This window comes from Grammomys surdaster, unplaced genomic scaffold (genome assembly GCF_004785775.1).
Source record: "Grammomys surdaster isolate TR1022 unplaced genomic scaffold, NIH_TR_1.0 126660, whole genome shotgun sequence".
In the NCBI taxonomy this organism is placed as follows: Eukaryota; Metazoa; Chordata; class Mammalia; order Rodentia; family Muridae; genus Grammomys; species Grammomys surdaster.
The window spans coordinates 2,404,522-2,426,415 of record NW_021621449.1 but is presented as its reverse complement, the minus strand read 5'-3'; the positions used below and the strand labels follow the sequence as shown (position 1 = coordinate 2,426,415).

The following is a 21,894-nucleotide window of genomic DNA, read 5'->3' as shown; positions in this document are numbered from 1 at the left end:
AAAAATCTTGAGAGAAAATAAATATACTAACAATTGATAGGCCTGGATCCTGTGACTGGTCTCATGTAAGACTGTAACATTAAGGGTCTTTGAGATAGCTCAGTGGGCAAAGGTGCCTGCTGAGAAGCCTGTTGAGCTGAGCTTGACCACTCAGACTCATGAGGAAGGAGAACACAGACTTCTAAAACTTGTTCTCTTTCCTCCACGTGTGTACATTCAGATGCACATGTGCACACGCAGATAAATACAATAAAGATGTAATTTATGCAACTTTAAATTAGTAATTAAGGATTCGGTTCTCCTCTCTGGCTCTCCACTTCCTTGCTTCCTCTCTCTTAAACCTCCAACCATGTGTGGGGTTTGTGAATTGAAATCTGGCACTCTGGTAATGTCCACATCTTTGCCACTGAGGCACACACCAGTGACTGGGTTTAGCATATTCATCTGAAATCTGTGTCCTTAAGACTTCCCCGCCCTTTTAAATAGAAATTTTAGGTAACAAATCCCTCACTTTGTTGCGAAGACACTTTTCAACTTCAAATGTTTCAGAATCTGCAATCACTTCTCCATCAGGCAGGATGGTGTAGATGAGCATTTTAGCCACGGGGACCATGCTGAACTCCACAGGGATCTCCAAGGCAAAGCTGCCTTTTACTGGAGTTGGAGGGAATGGGAAGAGACGGTTATGGGTCAGACTACTGTCAGGAAAACCAAATATCTGAGCACAGGGATTTGGAGGACTGTCTGTATGTGTAAGACAGTCTTCCTGTCCTGCAGCTGGTTGTTTGCATGCTAATGATCTCAGGAGGATATCACAAAGATGTCTTCCACCAAGATGTTCACTGTCAAAAGTTATCTTGGTTATTTACAGCTAGACATATGCTAACCTCTTATCTCTTTTATTCCTTAGCATCCCAAACAGCATGCTAGATATTCCTGTTATAAAAAGGGAAGAGACAACCTTGGCTGATGTCTCACTTATTATTCAGGTAAAAGGAAGACTAATGGAGAGGAAAGCCTGGTACTCGGGAAGCTGAAAATTAACAATCATCTCAGAGGACCAAGCCACATTTGGCAATAATAAGCATATTTTTGGTATTAAACTTTTTCTCAATGCAATGTTCACAGTATTTACATCTCTTGAGAGAAATTTATGCATCTTTGCAGTCTCGCATATGGTTTCTCAAGATGGGTGCTATGATTCCTACTTAGTGTTTGTTAAAGAAATAATTGCATATTTTATTAAATAGCTAAATAGTTTTTATAATTGGTCAATAACAGGGAAACCACTTTTCAGTAAATTTGTTGAGCATTCACTGAGTATCTACCACTTCTAGAAATTACTTGAAAGATATCTGTGACTGTATGGAGCAAGCAAGTTTACACCTAAAACATGCTATTAGCCAGTGTCAATGATTATTTTTAAGCTATTAGAGTAATAGCACAATTGTTCCTAATAAGTCTTAATAATATTTTAATTCAATATAAATAGTAGTTTTGCTGCACTAACTTGAATGAGACTCCTGTAAATAGTATACGGTTTGAATTATGCTCCATGTAGTTGATTTGGTCATCAAAAGAAATGAATAATAAAAGGTAAAGCATAGAACCCATGTTTGCATGTGGTAGGTGCTCTTTGGGAAGGAAAGGATGGCAAGGTCAGAGCATCGAGATTACCAGGATTCAGTGGTAACTTGGGAACTTAATAGGATCGGGTGCAAGAGGCCCGATTAAGGGAGTGACAGATGAGTCACATTTTGTTAGAACTGAGCAAGTATCACCAGGAGATGACAGGATGGCATCACTCACAAAGTCACAGCAGCTATGGGTCCCTGCTCAAGAGCTTACCACAACAAGCCAGTAAATATTCCAGTATGGAAGGGGAGGGGTTTGTGAAGACCCACTCTTAGCTGAGGAGCTATTGACAGTTGATGGGTGTGGAGGGGAGGAAGAGTCAGATCTCACTAGTGATGTAACCCTTGGTAGACTGTCCATGTTTCAGGGGCTGGTCCAATACCTTATCATATATGGGCAGCACTAACTGAACTCAATAGGTTAAAAAAAAAGACATAAAGTAGGGAAGGAGCCTGGTGAAATAGGCAGGGAGGAGTCGGGGGTGGGTTCTAGTTTGGAGATGGTATGATTAAAATACATTGTATAAATATATGTAACTTTCAAATAATGAAAAAAATTTCATGAGTGACAGCATACACTGGACAGCAGAGCCATGAGTTCCTACTGTGGAGAGTGTCTATGGAGACACACAAGTACGATGGCACTGTTTGTTAGTAAGATTCCATTGGTGAGTATGTGGACTCTCAGTTGGAGAAATGTTACTGTGTGGGAGACACTTACATTCTCCTGGTTCCATGAGATAAGTGTGGTTTCCAGTCTGGATGATGCTGCCCTGGGCCATGACCTAAAATGGAAAGTATTTTCCAAGCTTACATTTATATTTTACAAGGCTTTCTTTTAAGTGTGCAAGAAGACATAGAAGAATCTATTGTATTCCAGGCAGAAATCCCCAGCCTAGAACCCAACGTGTCAGGAGAGACATGGTCAGGAGAGGAGGTCTGTTTTGTTTTGTTTTGTTTTGTTTTTGTTTTTCCAATATGGAGCCAGAACTTACCAGGTAATGGAAAAGGAGCTCTCTCAGCACTCCCAAGTTCTTCCCCTTCAGAATAAAATGTGCCTGAACTGTGTGAATCTGGTTGCAGGGCAAGATGCTGCTGGTCTCTGTCTCAAGGTAGATGTAGCTCTTGCTTAGGGAGTGAACAGCATAGGCCACATGGTGTGCCTCTGCGTGTCTTTCTTCCATGCAAAAGGAATGGGAATTTTCCTCCTTGTGGTAGACCTGGAGAAACAACAAAGTACTGTGCTGTAGATTGCCCAGCAGGCAGAATCTCTCTTCTCTGATAAATCAGTATGTTTTCCCATCTCATTTAAAGATTTAATATTTTGTACATCGTATTAAAAATGGAGTGGAATTTTATTAAATGTATTATTGTCTATACCCTGAATTTTCAGAATGGAAGCAAATATTTATACCAGGGAAGAGAGAAAAGGGAAGTTTTCTATTTTTATGAGAATAGGAAAATATTTATTGTGCACCTAATAATATAATGAAAAAATTTTGCATATATAAATTTTAGTGCCTTATGAATGTGCAAAATAATGGGTTGACAGAAACATTTTCATATATTAATGTAATGTACTCTGAGAGTACTCATCCATCCTAGTACCCAATCCTATGCTTCCCACTGGTTCCCTTCCTCCTTAATAGACCCTCTCTGCCTTCATTCCTGTCCTTTCTCTAGATTCCACGTATGGGGACAGATGGGGGATAATTTCTCCTAGACTAATACTTTTTTCTTAAGTTGACAATTTCTAAATCCATTCACTTCTCTATAGACAAGATGACTCTATCATAAATATCTGTGTAAAAAGTCCAATGTGCACATACTTCTAATATTCTCTGTTCTATCCACTCACATAATGGTGGGCTTCTCCACCTGTGCCCAAGTTCACGAAATAATGACTCTGAGACTGAATTATTATTAGTAATTGTTTAGTCCAAAAACTTTGGCTTCTCCTGTTAGCTCCTAATTCAATTATCCTGTTTATTCTTTTCTGTGGTTCCCCATACTCAGTTTGGGGTGAATCTCCCACATCTGACTGTATCCCAGAAATTCTCCCTGTACCAAAACTCTAGCCTCTCTGTTTCCTTTCTAAGCTAATAGGCCAACAGCATTTTATTGACATGTGATGCTTCCATACATTGTCCAAGAGATTCTCTCTAAACACTCATCCTCCAATAGGCATTAAAGTTGACTCCGTAGCCCAAGTGTTGAGAACTGCTGAGATTGCCATGGGATGTAGATGTCCCTAATATATATTAGCTTTCTTTCATATGGGCATGTACATGGGTGTGGTATACCTGTACTGTATACTGGCTTCCCTTTGGAATTTTGTAGAAGCTCTGAGCTCAATGGTCATACTAATTTATCTTTTTACCAGCTGTGCTTATAGGTTCATTTATTCCCAATACCTTGCCAACATTTGCTTTCCTGTTGATAGCCATTTTGATGGGTGAGATGAACTTTCAGCATAGTGTTAGCATGCATTTTTTTATTGAGAGTCACCTGCCCTGTGCATCTTCACATGTGTTTTTGACTATTTGTCACTGATGTTTTAAAAATAGGCTATTTGTTGGATCTACTGAGATGAAAATGTGATTTTAAGTCTTGATTCTACTTCTATGCCATTTACAGTTGTCAGCTTAGAAATGTGAACCCATCTATGTCATCTTGTTATGAAATCAGTTTGATCATGGTACGTGATTTGCTTAATGTGTGGTTGAATTTGACATGGAGGAATTTCAATGCAGACTTTCCTTTAATGCCCATTGGGTAAATTAGTCTGAAGATTTCTTGTCACTGTATCCTCATCTAGTTTTGGTCCTAGGGTTATTCTAGATTCATAGAATGCTTTGGAGGCATTTCTTCTTTTGAATGTTTATACAATAATATTTCATTTTTGAAGTTTGGTTCAATTAAGCAATGAGTTTTTCCCAGTCTCAGCTCTTAATGTACTGGGTACCTTTAATTATTTCTTCAATTCTATTTCATGTTTCTGATCTGTTAGGTTTTTTATATTCTCCTGGTTCACTTTTGGTAGAGTATAAATATCGAGAAATTCATTTGTTTCTTCTGGATTTTTTTACATTTATTGAAATGAAAGTTTTCACATTATTCTGTAAGAACCCCATGGATTTCATAGTATGTGCTCTAATAGTTATCTCTAATTTGTTAATTTGGGTTTTAACTTTCTTTGGGTTTTGATGAGGGCTAATCAATTTCACTTATTTTTGTGACTTCAGAATCATCGTTGGTTCCACTGGACCTTTTTACTGTTCCTTTTGGTCCCCATGATTACTCTCAGTCATATTTATTATTTCCTTCCTTTCATCAATTTTGTATTTGCCCTGTTCTAGTTCTGTTAACAATAAGAGGTACAGCAGAAGGTACATTATTTATTTGATAGATATCTGATTATTTATTTTAGAATTTTATTCCTTGTAGACCATACAAATTCTTTTTCTTTTTCTCAGACTTCCTTTTCTGCTACGTTAGTAATAAAGTTTATCTTTATTTTAAAATTTAACAATTTAATTTACAGTGTATTTTCCATTTTCTATTTATTGGAGCTTGGAGTGTAGTGACTGTTTTTAATTGTTTTTAAACTATATTCATACTTATTGTTATTATACTTAATGTGTTTGAAAGATAAACTAAAAAATCATGGCCACAACTTTCAAGGCACCTGCAACCCAGTTCAGAGACAAAGCATGAGGATGTTGGTATGGCACAGAGGTAATGAATTTGAGGATACACAACACCTAGCCTTGACTAAATAGACAAAAATGGAATTTTAATCACTTTTTACTTGAAAGTCCTAACTTGAGATATTTAAAACATAAATAAAGTAAAAGAGACCATGAAAAAAACTATTGTGCTAAAAATGTGTTCACAACATATGATCGTACTTCAACTAATGATCAGAAACTTTTTGTGTTTTGTCTTAAAGTAAGAGAGTTTGGCATGGAATATTCTTTTCATTAAGTTATCCATTATTGAGTTCACACTGTTGCAAAGCCTCACTTTGAGTCTTATGCCCTCCTCATTTCTGACTTACTTTGATATTGAGGGAATGATCTGAGATGCTGCTGGTGTCTATGGAGAACTTTGCCAGGCCATGCTGATCAGTGGTAGTAGCACTGGTATAGCTAATTTCTTGTGCTTTGATGAATACTTGCTCATTTGAGATAGGAGCTCCTTTGATATCCACTAGGCGGACCTAAATTGAACAAGAAAAGTACAGTGTAGACATGGAAATATGACACAGAATGTAAGAGAAAACCCTGTTTCAGCATTATATAAAGATTCAAAAGATGCACCAACTAGCTGTGCTGTGAAAGTATAGGAACTGAAGGTATAATATTCTTTTTCATTGGATATTTTTTAAATTTACATTTCAGATGTTATCCCCTTTCCCCATTCTCCTCTAGAAACCCCCTATCCCATCACCCCTCCTCCTGCTTCTATGGGGTTGGAACCCCACTCACCCATTCCTACCTCCCCTCCCTTATATTCCCCCACACTAGGGCATCCAGCCTTCACTGGTTCAAGGGCTTCCTCTTATACCAATGCCCGACAAGGCCATCTTCCGCTACATATAGTGCTGGAGCAGTGGATCCCTCCATGTGTGTTCCCAGGCTGGCAGTTTAGACCTTGGGAGCTCTGGTTGGGTGGTATTGTTGCTCTCCCCATATCATATTCTTAACTTCATAACAGATGCTTTATAGATGCTTTCTACTTTCCTATTATTCATAAGAAACCATCAACAAATCCATTGGGTAAACTACAGGAAGTAGATGCTCTGACAAAATCAGAAGAACAACTTGTGAAGGTGCAGAGGCTAATGGAGAGCATGGATTTGTTATGGATGTGTAGCACATTTTAATTCACCATTTAAAAACAATGATACTTTGGGGTTTAAGGCACAGTAGTTATCAGTAAATCTTTGCTATACATGTTTTATATTTGGAGCCTCTTGATAACCTTTCTAAGTCTTCAGTTTAGTTCTGGGAATTGCATGTGATGTACAAACTCCACCTCTAAGCTCCATTTTTTGTGTTGCAACCAATGATGTCAGACACATTTAACATTGAGCACAGTGGTCTCTGTTGAGATACCACCTTACAGTTTGACCATTTATGAACCAAAAAGCACCGTACTTTCACAGAGAATGGAATCCCGTGTCTAAAGTGTGAATCTGCTTTCAGAAATATGACCTTGCTTGTGGTCCTTTCAATTTCAGTTGTTCTGGATCCACTGTACTCCAATCCTGTAGAAGAAATTAGTGACAACACTGAAAGCCCAAGCCGGTTATAGAGTTGCTTGCTTTCTGCATCCTTTGAGCCACCATCTCAATGTGAGAAGGTGTCAGTTTTCACAGTTTCATCTTCTATGTTCTTTGGTTACTCACATACCTGTCCCTTCTTCTATAACAGTTGCCGTCACATGAAAGAGCTGCAATCTGCAAGTTATTTTGTTTGTTCTGTATAATTGGAGACCCGTGATGTTAACTTTTTGTGTTACGCAGCCATTGTTGTCTAGCTTCTATGTGAGATAGACAAGGTAACATTGCACACTGTCAGATTGATGGTCTACTCAAACCCACACATGAGGACTTTTTTCAGGAAAATGAGCACTTAGTGCATGGTTTTCTGGTTATAAGCATGGAACTCAGCTCAAAGTGTAGGCTGTTGTGTGCCATGATCATGACCAGTCTCAATGCTGCCTTGGCTTAGTCATCTATAAAAATAGAGATTTTTCTATTAAATATTAAGTGATATTTTCTAAGAAGAATTAAGTAAACCCTCAATTATAATGTATGGAACACTTAACTTGTATGCCATTAGGATTTAATAATTACTTTCTAATATGAAAATAGCAACCACAGGTATGGATATAGCTCAATGCTATATTTTACAAGCAGGCATGAAACTGTTGTCTTGATCCTTAGTGGCAGTAAGTAAAGTGAAATCCATTTCCATAGTGAAATGTTGCTTAGAAGCTGCCAGCATGTGGTTCTGTGAGTTAGAAAAATCTTCATAAGAAAGAAGTGATATCATTCTGAACAGTGAACAGGTCACCAGAAAGATTATTTTGTTCTTAATTAAATATTGGCTTCACAGCTTACTTCCCTCCCCCCGTTTTCACTGTTACAATTATTCTTGGCATAGTAGTATACATTATTTCATTTAAATGACATTGCTCTAACAACTTTTGTTTTCTGCTGTTATAGCAGTTTGTCTGGATCCCTTTCCCCTTTCTGGGTTGCCTCATCTGTCAAGCCTTCATAGAAGATGTCCCTGGTCTTACTGCAACTTGATATGCTAAAGCTGGTTGAAATCCATGGGAGGCCTTCCCTTTTCTGCGAGGAAGGAAGGAGGGGTAGGTGGGTGCGATGAGAGGAGGTGAGAAGGAGGGACTGGGTAGAGAGAAGGGAGGGGAAGCTGTGGACAGAATATAAAGTAAATAAATAACTTAATTAAAAAAAAAGAAATACAGGAAAAATGACCTAGGAGGGAAGTATGACATGTACAAAAGTGTATAGCTGTTCACTAACTAAATCCTAGGATACACAAATTGTCATAGTGTTGGACAAATAATCTAGTAGTCTAGTTTTGGAAATGACTAGTGACATCAAAGAGAATTTAAACAAGTGGATGGTGATATGAATGCTACCAATTCAGAAAAAGACTGAGAAAATCAGCAACAGATGTGATGGTTAATAAAAGATAAATAGTATGTGAACCAACCAGAACATCCAATAAAGTCATAGGAATAAACACATAATCATCAACATTAATCCAAAATATAAATGATTTTAACACTTTAATTAAGAGACACAGGGTAGGTCTCTTGCTGTAGAATGTGAGTGTGAGCACCTGAAGCACTAGCTTAGAACAAGACTTGAGTTGTAAGAAAATGGTAGACAAGCCAGCTGTGGGGGAAATTGCCAGCTTCAATAAGGCCAAGCTGAAGAAAACCGGGATGCATGAGAAGAACACCCTGACAAACAAAGAGATCTTTGAATAGGAAAAGAGGAGTGAAATTTCCTAGAAGCCTAGGAGGATTTTCCGATTCTACCCTGTCATCTCTGAGACTCCCCCTCATGATGTGGAAGAAGGGTCACCTGCAAGATGTAAGGATAGAAGACACAGGAAGATACAAGATGCATTTTGAACCCACTCAGGTACTTTTTTCACCTTGTGATATTATAGAAAATTATTTGTATGATTGATGAAAATAAAGCACATCTCATGGCCCCCCAAAAAACAAAGGCTAGCTAATTAGACTAAAAAGAAGGGAGCACACACACACACACTCACACACACACACACACTCACACACACACACATCAAAAATGAAAAGCTAGGAATGGATAGATCAAGGAAATCCAAGATGAGAAGAAACAGTCATATCAATACTCATATATGATGAAATAGACCAGTCCAAATGTAGTTACAAGAAATAAAATAGTCACTGCCTATTAGTGAAAGGAATAAACCAAAAAAGAGAATATTGAGTAAACATGTCAATGCATCACATTTCAGAAAAGAAGTACTGCTAAACAAAGGATAGATATGTCCAGGTACAATAATAATGGGTGACTTTACAGCCACACACTCGTTAATTGATCAATTGGTCAAAATTAATAATTCTTAGGGCATTGTATAGAAATTTCATCTGAATTTAAATAGTCCATCTCGAAGGAGGCATTCTTAGACTCAGGACATATACAAGACTTATAAAACTCAGGGTATGAACAACTTACAAAGATGAAGTTCCTAAAACTGACAAAATGGTAAACAGGCTATTCATGTCCACCAAACCAGCTCTACAGAGAATACTAAAATCAATTCTTTGGACTGAAGAAGGAAAAAGCAAAGCTGACAGGCTACAGAAAGAAAACAAATGCAACTATAATTACTGAAACATAAAGTAAGATTAAATACAAAAGTAAAATAACAGCAATCAACACACGCCTTTCAATAATAACTTTAAATATTAATGGCCTCAACTCTTTAATCAAAAGACATAGGATAGTTGAGTGGGTTAAGAAACAAAATCAGTCATTCTGTTGTTTTTAAGAAACTCATTTTATCTTCAAAGTTAGATACCTCAGAGTGAAGGGATTGGAAAAGTATTCAAAGCAAATGACCAGAAAGCAAGCAGGTATTACCATTATAATATCTGACCAAACTGATTTGAAGCAAAAACTGATGACATGAAATAAAGAAGGACACTTTAGTCTGATAAAGAGAACAATGAACTGAGAAGACATTATAATTATGAACCAAGTTCTAGCACAGACACTTTCATAAAAAGCATACCACTTGATTTCAAGACACTGATGAAACCCAACTCAGTGGTTATAGTTGATGTCTGCACCCTAATTTCTCCAATAGGATTTTGAACAAAAAATAAACACAGAATCAGCAGAATTAAAGACATCAATTTATCACTTGGAACTAACAGATATTTATTGAACATTCCACTGAAACACCAAAGAATATTTATTCTTTGTAGTAGTGAATGGAAGTTTCTCTAAAATAGATAACAAAGCAAGAAACAAACAAAATCTGAACAAATACAGAAAAGTTGAAATAACCCAGTGCATCCTATGTGACCTCAATGCAATAAAGATTAAAATCAACAGCACAAGGATCTGTAGAAATTACATAAATTGATGAAAATCAAACAACACCCTACCTAATAATGAATGAATCAGAGAAGAACTGAGAGAGAAAAATGTTCTGGATTTAAACGAAAATAACAGCACGACACAAAAACCTTTGGAAGATATTCAATGTGAGAGAGACATAGCTGGTTCTGAGTTCTGCTGAAAACAAAGACAAGATATAACACAAATAAATGACTCAATGATATAAATCAAGGATTCAGAAAAAAAGGATCAATCCAAACTCTGTATTAGCAGAGAGGAAAAAATAATAAAAACAAGAGCTGAAACTAATGGAGAAGAAATAAAGAATACAAAAAGTGAATCTAAGAGATGGTTATTTATGAAGATAAGATCAAGAACAATATTTGACACAATTAACCAAAAGAAAGAAAATTACCCAAATTGATAGAGTCAGGAATGTGTAGGGTACCATTACACAGACATTAAAGTGATTTGGAATATTGTAAGGGAATACTTCAAAGACCTGTACCAAATTAATTTATAAAACTTTAAACAAGTGGACAGATTTCTATATTCATCCAAAACACAAGTGTTAAACTAAGAAGAAATGGATAACTTCAACAATCACATAGAGTCTGTAGAGAGAAACCTACTACCACCATTTTCCTTAATCAATATAGTTCCCTACTGTATCCAAAGACTTATCCTTATCTTTACAGAAGCATGTGGCTCTCACCTCATCAAAGAATCTTATTTTTCAAGAGACAGAGACCTTTATAGAGATCCACAGCCTATGAAAGTACAGAAACTGCCTAGGATTGTCCAACCCCAACAATACATCTCCAACATAACCCCTACATCTAAGGATAAGGGAAAATTATGGAACAAGGGTCAGAAAGATTGTAAAAGAGCAGAAAGTCTGTTGCAAAAATAGTGTCTGACAGACACAAAAGGGACAAGACACCCATAAAATCCCAACAATGTGGTTGCCTGAACAAGACTTAAATAATGGTAAAGCAAGTTATCCTGCTAATGTAGTAGAAAGGGGAAATTTCACAACACACCACTCCTAGATCAAGAGCTACAGGGAATCTATAGCTGTTGAGCATACTCGGGATAAATATAAAAGTCTGTGGGAGTCAGAAGTCACTTGGTCCTACAGATAACATACAGGTCACACAGGCTGTTTTAAAGTACAAATGATATCTCCCATAATGATAGGTTTTAATGATTGAGAAACTACTCTAGATAGAAGTCTAGATTCTGTCTGGAATAGATTCAGGTGTGGCCTTGTCTCCTGTGTTGAGGAGACAAGCTTGTGTGTTTAATATTCCTGTTTTCTCTAATGCTTATCTGTGAGTACAAGAGCCTCACATCCTAAACATTTCATATGTTGTGGGTGAGATTACAACCTGGTACAACCACTACCCATACCGGTATAGAAGCTCCTAAGAAAATGAAAGATTGAGGTACCATATGCTCAGCTGTCAGGAATCTACAAGTGGAATCTATATCAGCACACCAAAATGTGTTCCCATGGATGGCTTGTCATTTATGTGAGTTACAGACAAGAGAGTCCACCAGCTGACAAATTGATAATCAAAACCAAGTAGGAGAATATTATAGGTATGGAGATTATCACCTTTTACAAAATATACCAGACTCCAACACACAACAGTGCATGTTTTCTGTCTTATGGGATAAAACAAAAGAGAAGCAAAAGACAGCAAAACAGAAGTTCTTCCACTTGGAAAGAGAGAAGGTCTGGCAGGAGGAGGGAAGGAAAGAAACAGATACATAATAAAGGAGATAATCAAGTACATGATACACTTGAATGAATATATAGTAAAAAAGCCTATTTAACTTACTTATACTTTATACGTGCGAATTGAGATACACCTTCAAAGGAGAGTCTATAAGGCACAAAAGTAGTAGGGGTTACATAGGAAGAGGAGAAGGACACATAAAAGTGAGATCCTAAGGGAGCAGAGGTAGCAATGGGACAAGGGAATGTGGTTAAAATACATGGCACTCGTGTATGATAATGTCATATACCTATTATTTTATATAATGAAAATATTCTTAAAATAAATTTGGTGGTCAAGCGAAGTTGTTGAAATATGCCTTTAATAGTAGTGGGTCTGAGGATTATCACTTTTGTCAGTGAGCAGCTTCTGAGGATTACACACATGCCTGGCTAGTGTTCCATTCCTGAGCTACAGCTCAAGGTCCCAGACATCCTCCTTCAATGTCTGGGTATGCATTTCCTCCCATCTTTGCTGTCTGCCTTTCTGTTAGTTAACCTTGGATATTTAAAACAGGCCTTTGAACAGATTCACTCACCTGGGAGAGGAACAAACCGCCTACAGACTCAGTCACAGAGCCAGGTAATTGTTTTTCATGACGTACGTTTATCTGTACACTTCCCTGGACAGGCTTCCCATAGGTATATCTGTCACAAGACACAAGATAAATTCACGAAGACCAAGGGTCTTTCTAAAGCAGACACCCACTGTCTTCTCACTGATTCTGTGGTTTCATAATGACACAAACATGGCCCATTATTATTACATACTGACACTTTCTAACTGTATAGGTTAAGAATTTGCAGTGTAAATAAATAAATAAATTAATTAATAAAAATTAGCCCTATTAAGAACCTATTGAAAACATGGTTTTCTCCCTTTTGTGGTTCTGAAAAAGACTAAGTATCTAAACCAGAATCCCCGGCTACTAAATCATGGGGATGAGATGAAGGAGGAGCATGAGAAAGGACTCAGAACTATTCTAACAAAACTCCTTAATCCTTTGTCTTTGTTCTTTCCTTTTAAGTTTTTGAGCCTGTCCACTGTAAGGACAAGCAGCTATGAGCAGAGATGTGTGTCTTCTGTTTATTTAGGCACATATTGCAAGTTCCTTCTCTTATGGTTCTAGACTTCAATAGAAATTTTAGTTGTAGTACAATGTCCTCATTCATCAGGCACAGAAATGCAAGCAGAAGCCTGAGGTGTCTGAAGGTTAAACTTGGGTGGCAGTGGTTAGCTCTGGAGGCAGATGGGGAGCTCTTGTTTCTCTGCTTTCTGTCAGCCCATAAGAGGGCAACAAGATGCCTAGATTTAGTGCCTGTATTCTCTTTACAAGGCTCAGTGGATCTTATTAGATCCCATCCTGTTTTCAGAGGCAGCAACTGCCTCATACAATTGATTCTATCCATAGATATCAGCAACATATGCAGTGCATGATTGCGCAGTAATCCATGCAGAGTAGTAAGGGACACAAATGAACACCACAGGGGAAACATTCTAGTGGGAAAAGGACACAACATTTCTACGTATTCTTCAATGATACATTATTCCAGAGATTTTCTGTATCTGAGTACATTCTTAAGGATAGAAGGACAGAAGCAAGCCGGGCGGTGGTGGCACACACCTTTAATCCCAGCACTTGGGAGGCAGAGGCAGGCGGATTTCTGAGTTTGAGAGTTCGAGGCTAGCCTGGTCTACAGAGTGAGTTCCAGGACAGCCAGGGCTACACAGAGAAACCCTGTCTCGAAAAACCAACCAACCAACAAAACAAACAAAACAACAACAACAACAACAACAACAACAAAGGAAGGACAGAAGCAGGTAACTCACTTCGCACATGCAGTCACATTGACTACTTCATTATGCACAGAGATGACATCTGGGATTGTCACTTCAACATCAAATCTGGGAAGCACTATTGGGAGAGAGAGGACACACTCAGGTGTGGAGTTACTTGTCTAGTTGCCTAAATGATGAGTCTCAGCCCAGAAATGGTGATTTCCAATTATTAAGGCATGTCCACCCAATAAAGTTAGAATGTTGAGTGGTTATACATTATGTCACTTCCTGAAAATCACAAGGGTATGTACTTAAACAGGAAAAACAAACAACAAATGAATAATTTGCTTCTGAAAAATCCTAGAACTTCCTGGAAGTCCCATGTTGCTACATGGATAGCTTTAGCTAGAGTCAGATGAAACCCAGCCTTTAGCATTTGTAACTCAATTTGTTTAAAATAATTCATTCTATGGTAACCAGAAACCTATGACACCCACTCTCTCTTTTTGGTCTTCCCAATCCTTACCAAATTCCATCACGGTGAAGGAGTGCTTTTCTTTCACTCCTGACTGTTTGAGCAAAACTATCTTGTAGGGGCCCTGAATGGGCTCTGCTGCCAGGTTGAAGGACATTTGCTTAAGCCCATTCTCCGTCTTAATATCCCGCCACTGCATAATTCGGTTCATTTTTGGATCCTGTGAAAGAGGTTGTAAATTCTCTGAGTCAATAAAATATTAAGTACAACTAGGATCACTGTGTTGGCGATGGAAGCATTTTAAGCTTGGTAATATTCTTTTTGGGAAGGAAGAAATAAGGGAGACCTGGGAAATAACAAACCAGTTAACGACATACCAATGTCAGGTTACTTTCAAAAGACTGATTTCTCTCTGATTATGAAACACTTAATTATCTTACCTCAATGTAAGCCAGAGGGAACTGAAACACAAGGAAAACAATGTTAGTTTAGAACAGCAGGCAAACCTGTTTCCAAAAATATTTGCATTGTAATTTATAACTATCAAAATTATAGCCATGAAGTAGCAACAAAAATAAAAAAAAATGTGGTTTGGGGGTCACCACAACATGAGGAACTGCATTAAAGTGTCACAGTATCAGGAAGGATAAGAACCACTGATTTAGAAATTTCACACTCACAGCAAATTCAATAGATTTATAGAATAGACCATAGGATGGGAGTTTCAGCCAAACTGTAATGAACTTAATATCTAGTAACAAAGTCAATTGTAAGCCTATTCACCACCGTAGAGAACTTTAAGTATATTTTCTAGAACTATCTGAGTCATATGAATCACTCAATGGATAGGGACCCACAAAGGTAATTTTGAGGGACATCATGTGCAGGATTTCTCTGATGTTCTGTGAGACCCGCCTGCCCTGAGACCTTACAGTATGGAGATTATGAAATGCCATGTCAAAATCAGGAATATTTTTAGTGTGAAGTGGGCTTACTAGTGTTAAATATATCTAATCAAAATGTATGACTTGGGGGTGTCCCAGGCAAGCCATATACACCCACTGTGCACCAGGCAGTACCTTCTTATTCCTTGTCTGATAAGATACTAAGGGATCAGCTTGTACCATCAATACTCACCTCCTGAGCACAGTTCAACAGAATACATTAGTGCCTAACTCTCCTCAAGAAATATCAAGAAACAGCTCAGTAGCTGCTCTTGCTTCAGAGAGTTGCTGCTGACCAGGGAAAGGGGTGTATGTTCAGAGCTTTGGTGGGTGAAGTGTTTCTGATCAATCAGATGAAGTGTACACAGTAAAGACAGACAGTGACAAAGTCATTTAAGGTTCTCTAGTAACTGAGCTGTCTCAAGAGGGAAGCTTACTTCAGGTGAGCATAAGCTTAAAGAAGACACAGCCACTTCTAGCATTGAATAAGGGAGCCACCAATGGCAGTTGTAAGGGAATTTTAGTGATGTTGAACTCATTTCTGAAAGTAAAGAAAAGAAGCCATGAAATAGATGATGAAAATATGGCACAGGTGTTCAAAATAGAATTTTATTTAGTTGTAAAAGCAAAGTCATAAAACCTGGAGGCAAATAGATAAAACTTGAAAAAAGATACACAGATAAGGCAGGCTCAGAGAGAGAATGGCTGTGTTTCCTTTCTCAAATGTGGCTCATCACTTCAAATATTTAGTTATGTGTTTAATCTGGAGTACCTGTGGAACCAAGGAAACCAGAAGAGGGCCACCTTGGGGGGGGGAATTCCTCACGCAGGAGAGATGGCATGATGTAGGTGACATGAAAGCACAGTGTACTGGAAGACATACAGAAAGTTGAAACAGGAATCTGTGTGTGGGGTGGGAGAGGTGGGAGGGGAGGGTTGAAGAGGGGAGAGGGGAGCATGAGAAAGGGAAGAGGAGAAGTTGGAAAAAGTGAGAGGGTAGGGTGAGAGAGGTGAGATGGGATATGGGAGGGTTACCCAACACTAAGCATCTTTGAAAAAGCCATGTGGAAACTTACTACTTTATACATGGATTAAGAAACATAAATTAAAAGGAGAGCATGTAGGAAGACACCCTACATGTCTAGATGATGCTGTACCTGAAGGTCAAAGGTCATTAAACAACGCTCTTAGTACTAGGCATGAGGTACTCCTTCAGTGAGTTGTTTGTCAGGGAGATCCTAAAGATCCCCAAACAATAATACATCTTGTCACTCTTCTTGATTGCCTGCAATAACTAGTCAATAATATGCTACTGTGGAAGACACCACACACCTGAGGTAAAGGGTGTAGAGAAATGAAGCTGATACTTTGGCTTCCACCCCTGCTGCCAAGCCTTCTGCATTGCTGCAGGAGAGGAGACCTCAATGGTCTCATCCAGCTGAGAACTGTATGATGTATAATATCGACCTGCTAGGTAAACTGTGCCCATGCAATAGTGGCACAACTTTCATGGTGGAAACCAACTGATCTCTGATTAATTGAATGTTGTTCTGCAAGACGGAATTCATACCAGGTACTGAAAACCCAATCAACAACCCATGCCTGAGGAAGTCTTAAGCCAAGTCAAGGGGTCAGGGGTTGAGGGATTATGCTTTTGTTTAGCTAAATTGTCATGGTGCCAAGTTTCCTTCTCAATAATTTTTTCTTATATTCATAGATAAATACTACACTCAGATTGAATGAGGAAAGCTTCTCTGCAGTATAACCTGGCTTCTGGTCACTAGGTATCCTCTATTTTCTGTGTGCCTTATTTACTGACCTTCTGGACTAATTGGTACCTAGGACAGATACCCTTTCCTTCCTGTTCTCACTCTCACCTTTAAGTACTGAGGAGGATGAGGAAGAGGAAGGGACAGAGGCAGAGGCAATTGAATATCTCTGAATTCCAGGCTAGTCAGAATTACATGGTGAAACCATGACTCAGAGAAAACAAAACAAACAAAACAATTGACACTGCAAAATAATCAAATTTGTGAAGTGAAAAAAAAAAAACGTGTCACAGAAAGTCTGGAGGCCTTGCCGTAAATGGCCAGCAAAGAAAATTAAGTTATAAAAACTGTGAGTGAAGAAGTAAAATTGTTACTGTCAGACCGAGGGACTAAAAATTAGACCAGTTCCTGGTAGGTTGACAGATATAAAGAGGAACCACAAACAGACAATAAAAATTGTATAATTCTGGTTTCCTCCTCACACTCCTGATCTAAGACAAATAGCTAAAGGCCTACCATGGGGCTCTACTTCCTAAAATGAGGGCACCTCTGCAGTAGAACAGTCTGACACATTCAAGGCCAAGACCAGAACAAATTCGCCCTAAAGTCTCTGTCTTCAATCAAGCTGATCAATGCTAAATTAAAGAAAGAAGACATCTCAAAGATCCTTAAAGCCCCCAGTCTTAGAGAGAGACAGGACTTCCCAATCCCCTTCTGCAGAGTCTTCCCACCCATGTGCCTGCAGTGTGTGTGTTTCCTCACGTCTAATAAAAGCCCTTCTTCACTGGATGATTTTGCCTACTGTGCTCAAGATTTTTCCTGCCTTTTAATTCTTTAATTTGCAGAGACATGATCCTCAAACAGTAGTAGAAAGACCAGTTTATAACCAGCACACAACACCTATTGGAATCCAAGGTAAGTCATTTTTACTAGTAAATTCAGTAAGTTCAATGTGATAAAAACTAATAAGGTACTTGGAATGATTGTAGAGCCAAGAACCTGGGATTTGATGCATCAAATTCCCAGGAGAGAATTCAATATTACTATGCTGCTAAAAGATGCAGTATTAAGCCAACTGTTACTAATTTACCTTTATATTTATAGATTAAAGCATCCCTTGGCCTTTATCAGAGAAGCTTCTATTCATTCTAGACGGTATTTAACACAGATACCCACAACTTTCCTAAGTACAGAGAACAAGAGACTGAAACACAATTTTATTCTTAAAGGAGCCTAATTAGGGAAGCACCCAAGTGTTAAATATGAAGTTATAAAAATATTAGGACTATGTGTGAAATACCTCTGCTATACTAAAAATGGATTTCTTAAGGATGACACAAAGTAACAGAATCTGCAAAACAAATGACTGAAAAACATGAGGTTCTATACAGTATAAGTCTCCACAAAATATAAAGAAAACCCATAGATGCTTACCCACTAATGGACTACAAAATACAGACACTCACATATAAGGAAGGCATAGGATGGCCTATGGTAACTGGGTGTCGGGTATAAACTGGCAAAAGAGCAGAATAATAAAAAAGACCAACTCATGCTTAAAAGGGGACTGGAAATTAGGATATTGCATTGAAATCTTGTCCTGAAGAACCCACCAATACCTATAGATAAAAGACTCACCAACTCATTCAGGGGATGTAGATTTCTATCCATAGAGACAACCCGAAATTTAACTGAAAAGACAGAGAAAGAGAGAGAGAGAGAGAGAGAAAGAGAGAGAGAGAGAGAGAGAGAGAGAGAGAGAGAGAGAGAGAGAGAGAGAGAGAGAGAGAATTTTCTTTGAGGGCCAAAGACCCAGGCCTTCTTCGTGCCATGTTGAGGATGGCATCTTAATTCCTTTGCCCACTGTGGAGCTTCTTACCTGACTGTCCTGGCTTGTACACTGGCTTATCTGTCTGGATGAAGACAACACTTTCTTTGTTTTTCACAAGCACAGTATTCCTTTTGCTGAATTTATGTGTTGACCCTTTGATGTCGATGTCAAGAGAATCCTTCCCTTCAGAAGAGGAGAGTCTGGGGATCTGAGAACAACAAGAACACGAGATGCTTCACCATCTGAGTCTGCATTTCTTAGATTACCTCATTAACTTTCTCACCTTCCACCTCACAGGAAAGAGATGGAGGATCCATCAGTTTCTGTTTAAGTATTACATGGAGGGAAAACAGTCTCAGGAAAAAAAAGATGAAAAGAAGACAACCGTTTATGTAAGTCAATGTGAGTTTATGTAACAGCAACACAGTCATTTTTAGTGAGTAAATAGAATTTTATTAAGAATTATCTCTAAGAAATGAAAGAAAATTAGCTCTAACTCTGAAACTGAGGTAGAGAGAAAGGTAATGTATTAATGGTGGTAGGTTGTATGTCTTGCAGATAGGTTCTTAAGAAGAAACCCAGCATTTACTTGGTATATCAGAATTACACATAGAAGATGTGGTCCTAATTAGCTGGAGTGCTGTTTCAAAGTTTATTAACTCACTAGCAGGAAGTACTATGAATTGGAGAGGCCTTTCTTTCTCTGGGCAATGGGCTTATTTGAGGGAATTCAGTGGGAAAGCAGCACATGCACAAGTATTGATTCTTCTCATTTTGAAGTGAGATGCTCTAAGGTAATTGTTTATTGGGTAAATGTTCTAAATTTCTATTGTTTTGAGTTCACAAATATGCTTCTAGATTAACCTTTTAAAAATATGTATGGATACTATATATACATATTCATGCACATGTTCATAAGTATATAAAACAAATCAGAACAAATATCTAGTACTCACAAGGAAGGAAACACAGTGGAACAAGTCCTTGTCAATCACCAGATCATCAAACAGTTGTCTCCTTCCCCACTGTGATATCAAGGAAGCTGTGACAGTCACTGTCTCATTCAGATGGTAGAGATGGAGGCAGATTTTCTCAGTGGTCTCAGTGTAGAGCTGGGAAGGGGCCAGCACCATATACTTCCTGGAAAGCAAGGAGTTCCAGCCAGCTGATGGCAGATCTCATTGTCTATAACTGGAGTTTATCACAGTAACCATTATCTTTCATGTTTGGATAGCCTGAGATAGCAGGTTGACACTGTGGCAGCTGTCAGGTTTGCCGCACAGCAGAGTGGCAAGCCAATTATCAGCTCATCAATCGTCAGCTTCAGCAGTGATAGCTGCCAAGGCAGGTTCGAATGGCATGTACTCACTACACTAAGCAGCCAGCATTCAAGTTCCAGAATTTTTTTTTAAATGAAAATATGGGAAAAGTAATTATTCTATTCATAAAAATTTATGATGATTGTTTTTCATTACCATTTTAAAATTCTTAGAAAATAACTCAATACCCTGTTTTCGTTTTCGGGTACTCTTCAACCTAAGAGTTATAATGTAAATGTGAAATTCAAACTTGCATGATTCACCTATGCTACACTTGAGCAAGTGCCAAAGGCTTCTGTAGGAATCATTCTCTATCTTTTTCTAGAATTAAAGATTTTTGTCCCCCGAAATTTAGCCTGTCACTGCTATATCACTGTATTAAAATATATCACCAATTTGCTTATTATTTTTTCCACCTTAAATCGGTTTTCAGAACACAGATACAAAAACAAAAACCACATTCAGCAATATAATCTTAATTATATGGTTATTTTGGACATCAAATAACAAATTCTCCTGGTACTTTAATCCCAGGTCTTTGACCATAATAGGAATATTGTTTTAGGACACAAACATCCACAGGTTCTGATGTGCCTGAAGTCTTATCTGACTCAGGGTTAAACCAAAGGCTGCACATTCCCAACCAAGAATGTAAGCAATTTAAATGTTTATTTTCAAAGTGATTAAATAGTTTGAACATCCAACAATGTCTCTGACCATTGGGATTTGAGACACTGCTGATTCACTAATAAGGGGTACACTATTTGAAATCACACCACACCTCAGTTTAGACACACTGCTTTAGAGTTGGAAAAAAAGATAACCTAGAATCATGTAATACTAAAGTTGGAGAACATATATACAGGTATTTGTTAATTAAGAAGCAAAAAGAATTTAGGGAGGTTTTCAGGGGAAGGGACTGAAAAGAAAGGGATAGCATTTTGATTGGAGGAGGGAGAGTATTGAAGAGGGCCTTGGAAGTACTCACGGGTTTCCATTGAGCACAGAAGAAGAAGGCAGGAAGGCAAGAAGAACTGAAAAAAGGCACAGCTGAGCCTGTCTGTTTTTCCACATGTTGTGGTAAGAGAGGACAGGAGGACAGGGCTTATGTTGTCTTCCTCCTTAACACTGTGTCCAGAGTTCTCCAATCTACAGCAGCTTATTTATGAGTCCTCTGTGTGAACAGAATGCTCTGCCCAAGGTGTATGAAGGGCAACATAGAATATTTGCTCTCTGTCAATGTCACTGTGTTCAGTGGTTGCCTAAGAACAACTCAAATAAATTACAACAGTCTCAGGAAAGGTGCCAGAGGATCTGTGGATGGTGTTGGTAAAGGATCAAGGCCACAGTTAGAGCAGACTCTCTCAGTCCTATTGTCCAGTAAATCTTTGCAGTAGGTGGCTATGCTATGACTGTGTGACGTGTGCCACTTCCCTTCTTATACTCATTTAGAATCTAGTAGCACTCTCTGTGATGTGACATCTCTGTTTTTCTCTTTCCTTATTTGAGAGTCACTAGAATCATCCAGATAGGAGATTTTAAGTTCTCCTGTCTATGATCATTCAAGCATGTACTTTTATGGGTCTTGTGTATAAAAAGTGGACTGTGGATACTGGGCAAGCTCAAAAACTCACCTATTACAAGTCACTGTGCCTAAACCATCTTTGTTAGAACAGAATTCCACAAACCTCATCTAG

At 38.2% G+C, this 21,894-nt stretch overlaps 1 protein-coding gene and 1 pseudogene across 1 annotated transcript in view; one reads left to right on the top strand and one right to left on the bottom strand.

Annotated features, from left to right (window-relative positions):
* Positions 1 to 21,359, bottom strand: part of LOC114615339 (murinoglobulin-1-like) — a 43,669-nt gene extending 22,310 nt beyond the window's left edge. Inside the window, exons 1-14 of the mRNA XM_028761055.1 lie at positions 21,186 to 21,359; positions 19,835 to 20,018; positions 18,927 to 19,086; positions 18,686 to 18,738; positions 14,775 to 14,795; positions 14,386 to 14,554; positions 13,911 to 13,995; positions 12,643 to 12,727; positions 7,052 to 7,181; positions 6,797 to 6,906; positions 5,695 to 5,856; positions 2,630 to 2,854; positions 2,356 to 2,419; positions 512 to 654 (exon numbers count right to left, since the gene is read on the bottom strand). Coding sequence (XP_028616888.1) covers positions 512 to 654; positions 2,356 to 2,419; positions 2,630 to 2,854; positions 5,695 to 5,856; positions 6,797 to 6,906; positions 7,052 to 7,181; positions 12,643 to 12,727; positions 13,911 to 13,995; positions 14,386 to 14,554; positions 14,775 to 14,795; positions 18,686 to 18,738; positions 18,927 to 19,086; positions 19,835 to 20,018; positions 21,186 to 21,271 — 1,677 coding nt within the window. The 5' untranslated portion in view covers positions 21,272 to 21,359. The remainder of the gene's footprint in view (positions 1 to 511; positions 655 to 2,355; positions 2,420 to 2,629; positions 2,855 to 5,694; positions 5,857 to 6,796; positions 6,907 to 7,051; positions 7,182 to 12,642; positions 12,728 to 13,910; positions 13,996 to 14,385; positions 14,555 to 14,774; positions 14,796 to 18,685; positions 18,739 to 18,926; positions 19,087 to 19,834; positions 20,019 to 21,185) is intronic.
* On the top strand, positions 8,556 to 8,666 carry LOC114615338 (annotated as a pseudogene).
* Positions 21,360 to 21,894: the final 535 nt, after the last annotated feature.